Source organism: Homalodisca vitripennis, chromosome 4, assembly GCF_021130785.1.
Source record: "Homalodisca vitripennis isolate AUS2020 chromosome 4, UT_GWSS_2.1, whole genome shotgun sequence".
In the NCBI taxonomy this organism is placed as follows: domain Eukaryota; kingdom Metazoa; phylum Arthropoda; class Insecta; order Hemiptera; family Cicadellidae; genus Homalodisca; species Homalodisca vitripennis.
Window position 1 is genome coordinate 87,305,052 of NC_060210.1, and position 10,544 is coordinate 87,315,595.

The window sequence follows — 10,544 nt, forward strand, 5'->3', positions numbered from 1 at the left end:
TCAGATGTAATACATGACTGGTGTAATGCTAATAAGCTGAGCTTAAATAGGGAGGAGGTTCAGGACATACAACTTTGCCTTCGTTCTGGTTAAAAGAGATTGGCATTTTTAAATTTCTTGGGTATCCATCTTCAGTCCAACCTCAAATCACACTCTCACATTGACAATCTGGCCGCAAAAATTCTAAAGGGTCTATTTATGATTAGATCATTGAGAAGGAATGTGTCTCCTGATGTTCTCCTTTGCATCTACTATGGTCATGTTCATAGTCACTTGTCTTATGGAAGTTCACTTTGGGCGAATTTTTCTTATGCTCACAAATTATTTGTGTTACAAAAAAAAGCTGTCCGTCTTATCTGTGGTGCGACTGGCAGAATCACTGCAAAACATTTTTTGTTTGGCTGGTCCTAACTCTACCGTCTATGTATGTTTTTTCAGTTCTTATGTATGTAAGGGAAAACTTGCAAATCACAACTAAAGTTAGTGACATATAGTTATGATATTACAAGAAATAGACATAATATAGCTCAAAAAAGATGCATGTTTTCAGCGACTCAACGAAGCTTTTTGTATCAAAGGATTCAAATGTATAATACATTACCTGAAAAATTAAAACTCTGACACTTCATAGTTTTAAGATAGCACTTAAGGAAATGCCATTGAATAAACCACTGTATAATATTACAGATTGTTATGGTGAAATAGCTGCACTATTTCCTTACGTTTACATTTAAGTTTCAAATTGACGACTGTCATTCATGCATTTTGTAAAATGTCAACGACAATAAAGATTTCTGATATCTGATCCTCCATCGTTGTTTATTAGTTTTAAATAAGGAAAATAGATTCGCTAAAAACAATGAAGAAAATCCGTTTACCTAATTATATGATGTTACATCAGCGTTAATTTATTTATGATTTTGTTTTATAAATAAATTGATAATTCATTTCAGATGATATCAGACACTTGGTATAAAACATGAAACTTCCAGGAAAGAGAGGGAACCTATATTTCTCCGTTTTTGCTGGTTAGTATCTATTTTGATATAATATTTACAACTATGATTATTAACATAAGATATTATACTTTTCAATAATTTAGTTTATATTCGTGCTATCTATCTGGTAGTTGTAAAGTCGGTTGAGTTGCACTATAGACCAAGGAGTGGAATCAGGTAATTACTCCCCGTTGGCCTAGACATTACCTGAAATACAACTATGGTGTGGTGACCTGATCAGTCGGCATAGTGTCCCCTATTCGCTGCCTGTCCAGTAGTTCAATATATGGTCCTGCGGGAGGTGGAGTGCTCGCTCTCTCGTCTGTTTGAAATATACGATTTAAAGGCTATACAAAATTTAAAGGTATAATGCTACTTAGTAGCCGCTACTTCAGTAGAAGCTAGCAAAGTAGCGTAGTGTTATATAGCCTTTAGCCCATAAGGTGCATGCTGAAAATAGCAAACCCACTCGCTAGGTTTTCAGTCTTTTCGTTTTGGCAGACCGCCCATCTAGCTCATTAACCTTCACTTCTTCGAGGCTAATATCTGGAGATTCCTCCATTAGAGGGCTTAGTTCGATTCTTTGAGCTAAGTGGGAACTATTCCTGGAGTAGGATTCCTGCTGCTTTAGCTCATTTTCACCACACTGAATTGGACGGGGGTCCATTTGTATGCGTTGTTTAGTTATTTCGGTTACACCTGAGGACAGAATATGGGTACTTTTCACTTTTAGTACACTGATACACAAATATTAGTCCACTAAATCAAAAAAATATGAACCTTCTAAACTCACTTTTCACTTAATTTAAGAATCCAGAACACTATTACACCATTATTGTATTAAAGTAATGATAAATATCTTACATTAAATGCGATCGATATAATTTATATAATAATTACTCCACCAATTACTAATACAATCTAGCAATTACTTATTTTTACTTTAGTTCACTTAAAAATATTTATTTCGTAACACTTTGTCGGTATTTTATTTAATTTGTTTACACCTTCACACTTCCACCTTTATCTTATTCAGTGAAATAGATACTTCGAGGTGTGTAGAAAAAAATCAAATGATCAGGCCGAAATATGCAACGTTTCTTCATAACTTATTTTTGAGCAAACAAAATCGGTGACAGACGGCGGGCAGTAAATCAAATTCAACCATTTTTTATAAACTAGAAAATAATATTACTAGGCTATAAGTAATTAGTACATCAGTAACAAATGCAGGTGAACAGTTCTTTATATTCTAACTGTTGTTTTACTATTACTAGATTATACTTTTGATTAAGATACAAACTATGATTTGTTCAACAAATAATCACATCAATCTTCATCTCATAAAATAACTTATTCTTTGATCATTGCGGTAAAAAACAAATTATTCTAAATTCACAAAATATTTTTAGAATAACATAAAGCCTATCGTCGAAGGCTACCCGGCGCCTCCACCAAACTTGTTACGCACCCTCTAGTAGAAGAAGAGGGTACACAGGTAGACTACGGAAAAATAAAATAAAAATGTTAGTCACTCACCCATTTATTACATGGTAATGCCATCCCTTTATTAACCTAGCAACACATAATAACCAAACTCTAATATTAATCAGTCTCTGCTGAACGACGTCTCCAGGACCTTCGGTGTCATGTTGAGACGCCTCCTCGGTGTCATGGTCACCTCACTCCCGTCACCACTCTCCGTCTGCTCTGCCGTCATTCCTTAGTCCTCACCCTACACTCCCCACTCCATACCGTGGCTTCTTGGAGGGGAAATTCCCTCAAATGATTAAAAGAAAGGAGATTTTGGGGTCCCTTCATCATACTATGTCAAAATGGTAGAATGTTTATTTTACTGCAACATATGACTGTATTTTAATATCTATAAGCTTTTCTATTTCATATATACATCGGTTCATTATCGACGCATGTTTTCATTATGATAAGAGGATCGTAAACTAATAAAATTATTTAAATAAATAACAATTAATAAACCTGTTTATAACATATCGGGAAACAGACTGGAAGGGTAGTCGGACCATTGGGGTTGTGAGTGCGCGTGTGAGGGCGCTTGTGTTGGCGAGGAGCTATCATCCTTCTGAAGCAATACTCATAAGAGTATTTGGTCTTGGAAGTAGTGCTCTTAGGAACAGCAACACAAACTTTGATTTGTGGATTACTATGTCGTTAAAGCTACAACAGATGTGCTGGATTTTTATTTTGTATATGTGTAGAATATGGTAACGCCAAGGTTCAGGCTAAAACCGTCAACGTCCGATTAATAAGCCGATTAGGAAAAAATATTTTTACTTTATTTGTAAGCTTATAAAGTTTATTTCGACTAATTTTGTTTTGAAGTGAAGTTTATAAGGACTACCGTTAGCAATGTTACAGTTGACGTCACAAATGACCTTGACACAGCTGTTTGCTTTTAGTTATTTTATGCTCCTTTTATACTTGGGGCTTATTATATAAACACTGGTCAATCTATTTTTAATTAAAATGTTCTGTGATTTCGTAATGGATATAAGATGCAACCATTTCATAAATTAAAAATATTTCCGATGGATAAACTTTTTTATAGATACTTTTAGATCTGAAGAGATGTTTTAGGTGAATTTGTTTTTCTTAATAACTAACAAGTAATTATCAAATACGTTATATAAATAATGTAATTTTAATTTACACTATTCGATAACCAATCTAAAAAGCTTCAAAATAAAACAGAAATCGTTCAATTTACATAAAACTATGGGCAGGATAGAGTGAAGCTTCAAGCATTTTAAAAGTGTACGAATAAATTGGTGGTTTTGGTTTCACGAGCGCTGGCGTTCAAAGGGCAAGTAAGCTTAGATTACATCATCTATTTTTCTCTATGTATGTTGATACAATGTATTTTATAACTCCGTAATGTAACGGATGTTGGCAAATATACTCAATCCTCTGCAGAAAAACTTATACACTCTACAGGTTAGAGTGTTTGTCGCGGATGTAAAACAGCAAAAACATCGATTTGTCGTTATTTTGCAGCGAACCTGGCAACAGTCTCTATAGGAACGCACTATAGTTGGCCTTCACCAATGCTGCCAAAACTGACGGCTCAGGGAACGTTCCTTCACCTAAACAGTGATGAAGCTTCATGGGTAAGCTCACTCAACGCCCTTGGTACTTCATTCGGCCCATTCCTCGGCGGCTGGCTGATCGACAGGGTGGGGCGGCGGTGGACCATAATGCTAGCTGTTATGATCAACTTGCTCGCCTGGATTGTCCTACTCGCCGCTACAGCTGTCTGGCACATTTACGTGGGCCGCTTGCTAGGAGGCATCTCGGGAGGTGTTTTGATTGTGGGAATCCCCGTCTATGTGGCCGAGATTGCTCAGGTATTATACAATTTTATGAATTCAGGTATCTAATTCTATTATTTTTATACTTACTACCACTTACCCTCGGCTTCGCACGCACTTTCCTATTGGAAAACAGGAATATCGTGGTCTATTTCTTTTGAACACACATTAATAAGTCTCTGTTTTTTTATGTTTCAGCCGGAAGTAAGAGGAGCTGTGGGCACTGTTTTAGGCTTCTCTCTCTCGATTGGATGTTACATCGAGTTCTGTTTTGGTCCTTACGTTTCCTATTCAACTCTCATTTATTTGAACTTTCTTCCAGCGTGCTTATTCCTTATTTTGTTCACATTATATCCAGAATCTCCATATTACCTTATACGGAAAAACGATATTTCAAGTGCCGTGAAGAGTCTCACGTGGCTCAGAAACAGTGACTCGCCTGAACTAGTGCTGAATGAGTTGGAACGAATGCAGGTAGTATGCAAAATCTTACTGTAAAATCGAACCAAAATAATTTAGAATCTTTTGGCCCTTGTCTAGTAAAATACTTTCACATAGCAAATTTTAAATCATAAACAACTGTACAAGTAATTTCTGCCTAGTTTTGAAATAATGGAATATATAAGCTAAAACAACATTTATTTAGTTCTATTGTTGAGCACAATTAAATGTACGCAAAAATTACGGGCGGATTTGGGTCTCGTTGTTTAATAATATTGACCAGTACTTGCTTTATAAATAGTTTTATGAATTGAATGGTAGCTTATGAAATTTAATACTGAATTTAATTGAAATTTAGGAAGAAGTCCACAAATGCATGGCAGAAAAAGCGAGATTTTCAGACCTTGTCAAGACCCGAGGTAACCGCAAAGGTTTGATGATCTCTTGTGTGCTCGCGGCAACTCAACAACTCAGCGGTATTAACGTTGTCCTCGTCTACGCCCAAAGTATCTTCATCATGGCCGGCACTTCCTTCTCTTCCAGTGTGTCATCGATCATCGTCGGTACTTTCCTTGTAGTGGGCCCAGGACTTTCATTTCCGCTCACCAGACTATTTGGAATCAAGAACATGCTGGTGGTATCGGCGGCTGGGATGAGCATTTTTCAGGTGATTATTTTTTTACATTTAGTGGTATAACAGATATTATACTACCGTTGTAGAAGGGAATGGGGTATTCTGCTTATTTTCGGTTCAGTTTTATACATGCGGCAATGCAGTATTTTTTTGATATATTATGGAAACTAAGGTATATAAAAAAGTGAAATATGTTATGAAGTTGAGGAAACATAATATTTATTACACTACTCGTAGTTTATTAGCAGCGATAAGAGCGAATAAATATACAGCCAACAGAGTAAATATGGGTAGTTCTGGGTAGGTATACTCACAATTCTATCTTCTATTTTTAAACAATAATAACAGCCTGATTTTATAATACACCCACCGTTTATCACATTTTCTGGCGTTGACAAAATATTGCCTGTTCGTTAATTCCAGTTACCATTTACTACTTGATTTCTCTTGAACTAATTTCCTCCTAAAATGTTCTTTTATTGAATGTCTTTGTTTCAGGTTTCTTTCGGGGCTTTCTTCTACTGTATTTATCGTGGATACGACATGTCAACCTATTGGTGGTGGCCGCTTATCAGTTTTGTAGGATATATAATCACCTATTGTGTGGGTAAGATAAGTTCCTCTCTGAACTACTAATATTAGTATCGTGGATACGACATGTCAACCTATTGGTGGTGGCCGCTTATCAGTTTTGTAGGATATATAATCACCTATTGTGTGGGTAAGATAAGTTCCTCTCTGAACTACTAATATTAGTATCGTGGATACGACATGTCAACCTATTGGTGGTGGCCGCTTATCAGTTTTGTAGGATATATAATCACCTATTGTGTGGGTAAGATAAGTTCCTCTCTGAACTACTAATATTAGTATCGTGGATACGACATGTCAACCTATTGGTGGTGGCCGCTTATCAGTTTTGTAGGATATATAATCACCTATTGTGTGGGTAAGATAAGTTCCTCTCTGAACTACTAATATTAGTATCGTGGATACGACATGTCAACCTATTGGTGGTGGCCGCTTATCAGTTTTGTAGGATATATAATCACCTATTGTGTGGGTAAGATAAGTTCCTCTCTGAACTACTAATATTAGTATCGTGGATACGACATGTCAACCTATTGGTGGTGGCCGCTTATCAGTTTTGTAGGATATATAATCACCTATTGTGTGGGTAAGATAAGTTCCTCTCTGAACTACTAATATTAGTATCGTGGATACGACATGTCAACCTATTGGTGGTGGCCGCTTATCAGTTTTGTAGGATATATAATCACCTATTGTGTGGGTAAGATAAGTTCCTCTCTGAACTACTAATATTAGTATCGTGGATACGACATGTCAACCTATTGGTGGTGGCCGCTTATCAGTTTTGTAGGATATATAATCACCTATTGTGTGGGTAAGATGAGTTCCTCTCTGAACTGCTAATATTAGTATCGTGGAAACTTGCAGGCTGAAGCCAGCGCAGGCGATAAACCGTTGATAGCCAACTCTGTTGTCGAACACAATATTCACTATTAATAAAGTTGATGTCAGCCTGTATTCAAACTACTAAAAGATCGATGCTATTTCTATCTTTATGTGTAGGCTAAAACATAATGTAAGTAGCCAACCATCGATTTAATCAGTAATTAAGACATGCTCTGTATGAAAAGTAAACTACTAAGACCAGTCACATTATCTCGTATGGTGAGGAACAGTCGTTATATAGATTATGACGTGAATAATATGTGTAATTATTCTTTGTTTAGAGTTTGTTATTAATGATTGGCAATAGGAAATAAAAACAGTATTTTATACAGTTAACAACATTATATGTTACAAATATAAAAATGTACGTTTCGAGGATATGTGATCTACCTCCTCCTTCAGGTGTTAAAAAATCTTAAGACACGGTTAAGTATATGTAGAAATGAAATACAGACCAGTTATAACATTGAACTTATCAAAATCAAACACGACAACACAACACGCAGTAGCCTACATCAAACAGTCATGTATATGTCAGAGTCATTGTGATTAATCTGTCATTATTGCCAATGTCTGATTACTATGCATAGTGACCAAATTGAACATTTCAAGCGAAAAATTAATTACTTTGCCCTGTCGTTATGCATAGTAGCTAAAACTATATAGCTAAAGTAGTATAGTTTAGTACTAGTTTAATATTGTATTAATACTCCTTTAGTATAGCTAAAGGAGTATTAATATACTCCTAGAACTATAGCCATTATGAAGCACTTGTAACAAAATAACTAGCCATTATACGTAATAACTGACTTAAATAAGTTGGCTTTTAAATGTTTGTTGGTCTTCGAATGTTAGTTCGGCCAGAAGTAGCAACCAACAATCAATACAACTGTACAGTATAATCTGCACATACGAGATAATATGAAGTAATGGTGAAATACAACATATGCACATATTGTGTCATCGTAGTTTAATATCTGAAATAAGAGATAGGATGGTGAAGGATTAGGAAGAGGGTTAATGGCAGACTGTATATCCTGCACATTTCATTCTTAATCTAAAAATATAAAAGTGCTTTTAAATTTGATTGTATGCCGTTAACTTAATTTTTAATAGGAGAAGGACCTGCATTATGGGAACCTGAAACCCTTCCCATCATTGCTTTGAAAGCCAGTTCTCATACTTTCAAAAGCCATTAAAATCTTATAAACACTACAAAACTGTCATTGTTGTTGCTTAGAGATACGTTTAATTTCCGTTATTAGGCTTACGAGAATATATAGATAATTGTAGGGTTTATATTATTTTTTTACAGGCTTTGGACCTCTTGCATTCACGGTGATGGGCGAAATGTTCCCGACCAACATCAAAGGCCTCGCTTCCGCCATTACTACTGGACCTGCCTGCTGGTTTCTAGGATTTTTGCTCACACTCTACTTCAATGATATATCCCAAGCCCTCGGCTCTCACATGGCTTTCTTCCTCTTTGCTATCTTTTGCTTTCTATCATTTCTCTTTACGATTTTCATCCTTCCTGATACGAGAGGTCTGACTCTTGAGGAAATCTTGGAACTGTTGAACGGAAAACCTGGTGCTAGAAACTACAAGAACAGACCTGATTCTATTCGCCCCACGGAATAAAATATGTACTAGCATAAAACCTTATTTAAGCATAGTTCATTATCCCATAAATGTTACTTAATTATAAGATACAGCCTTCGCTGTGTTATATTCTTAATTATTACCTTGCCTTAGATGTATGTGTATACATAAAAATATAAAGTGCTTATGAAAATGTATCATAATTGTGATTTTGATCACGATGTTGTAAAAAGATACCAGTTACAAATTTTAATACGTACTGTACTATTAGTATTTTATCATTCATAAATACTAACAGTATAGATAACAAGAAAGGATTAAGGGCTGTAAAGCACTTCGATTTTGTTTTCTTTTTTGTTTATTTGGAACAATATACCAACTTGCAATGTAATAATTGCATTATATCAGTGTATATATGTTAGGATCGGACAGTAATACGTAAAGCTTAGGCATTGGAATTTTGTTGAGATAATCATAGCAGTAAGCAACTTCAGTGTCACTTTTCCTGAGCTCAACCGTTTACGCAAAAGTTAACTACAACACGCGCAAATATATTTATGACAGATTTCGCTTAAATATAAAGGTCAAAAAAAGCTTCAAAGTCTGTAGTGGCGTCTAATTTTACTGAATTCGTTGAGTATTATAGTGATATTGAGCTTATAATATTATAATTAGTTATAATATTATAAGCTAATATCTTCAATTGATAAACCACTGAGCGGAAATGGAGGATCTTGGCACACCGCTTTTAAAAATCGTGTCGTTATTTCTTCTATTTCTGGAAGTTCTTTCACTTGGTTTAGCTCTTGCACTGAATAATTCTATTAGCAACTGATTCCTCTCAACTGTTTGTAGCTCCAGGCTTGTTCAAGCATACCTTTAAAGTGGACATGCTTGCTTATGCGTTGACGACTTCGTTTGATCAAAGTACCGTTGAAATTATAATAAGAATATCTGGTAAATGTTGTTACAACTATACTGGTTTTTTTGTTATTAGGCTTAAAAAAAATTTCAAAATGGGTCATTTTGTTCATATCAAAGCAAATCATACCATTACTTTTTTATTTTCTTTTAATGTATCGCTACATATATGCAAAGTTTGGTGTCTGTAGTTACTAGTCCTACAGATCATACTAAATACTAAAATTTTAAACACAGAATGGGGCTAGCAGATAAACGAAACATTCCTCGACCTATGTTTATAGAACATTTTTTATCTAGAATGATAAATACTATCAGCTAAAAAATCAGCTGTAAGAAACCCGCAAAGAATTTAAAATAGAGATAGCAGCAATAAAAAACAAGGAGTTAAGTAAGCTGAGTATAATAGTAATAACATGTGACGTCTTAACTCATGTAGCTTATTTATACATTAAAAAGTGAAATTAATAATGCAAAAAAAGTCAATGACAATATTTTTTATGACTTTTGTTGAAAAAAATGGTAACCAGATTAGATTTAAATGCACTCTATAGAGTTGCAGTACCTTCCCTATATATTATTTACACACTAATATGAAATGTAACTAGCGAAAAAAAAATTGTGTTTTATATGTAACAGGATGTATTGAAAAATCATGTCTAGACTAAAAAATTACATGGAATTTTAATTCTACAGACACGAATGACTTTTATGATGGTGTATGTACAATCACAGAATTAGGGTATGAGTAATTTAAGTCACTTATTAGTCTGACAAAACTTCTCATATGTCTGCCGAGTGTATGTAAAAATGTCTAATGTATGATGTCTGCCTGTCTGTTTATCGGCAGGAAACATCGAGAATAAAGTGACTTCAAATTTTGCCCAACAATGCTATGTTGCTGTTCGAAATCTCATTCGGCCAAAAAACAACTATTTCTAGCCCTTGTAATCTACTTTCGATCTAAGGTATTTTCAGTGGCATAGTTGAGTTTCTGTCGTTTCGATGAAGAAAACATTCATACATTGGACTAAGAAGTCTATTACGGCCTAGGGGGAAATTCTGCCTACTTCTTATTTATTTCCAGTATAAGGATGTTATTAGGTGCATGCAACTTTCCAAAATTTG

At 35.0% G+C, this 10,544-nt stretch overlaps 1 protein-coding gene across 1 annotated transcript; it reads left to right on the top strand.

Moving 5' to 3' along the window:
* The first annotated feature begins 907 nt into the window (after positions 1 to 907).
* LOC124361470 (facilitated trehalose transporter Tret1-like) lies at positions 908 to 8,633 on the top strand. Its single transcript, XM_046815519.1, has 6 exons — positions 908 to 1,028; positions 4,029 to 4,378; positions 4,541 to 4,816; positions 5,142 to 5,450; positions 5,916 to 6,024; positions 8,209 to 8,633. Exons 1-6 carry the CDS (start codon positions 980 to 982, stop codon positions 8,532 to 8,534), a joined length of 1,419 nt encoding a protein of 472 aa, XP_046671475.1. The 5' UTR covers positions 908 to 979; the 3' UTR covers positions 8,535 to 8,633.
* Positions 8,634 to 10,544: the final 1,911 nt, after the last annotated feature.

Coding starts and splice junctions, on each gene's coding strand:
- LOC124361470 (XM_046815519.1), top strand. CDS start 980: ATGAAACTTCCAGGAAAGAGAGGGAACCTATATTTCTCCGTTTTTGCT. Junction 1,029..4,028: donor ATATTTCTCCGTTTTTGCTG/GTTAGTATCTAT, acceptor GTTATTTTGCAG/CGAACCTGGCAACAGTCTCT. Junction 4,817..5,141: donor ATGAGTTGGAACGAATGCAG/GTAGTATGCAAA, acceptor ATTGAAATTTAG/GAAGAAGTCCACAAATGCAT.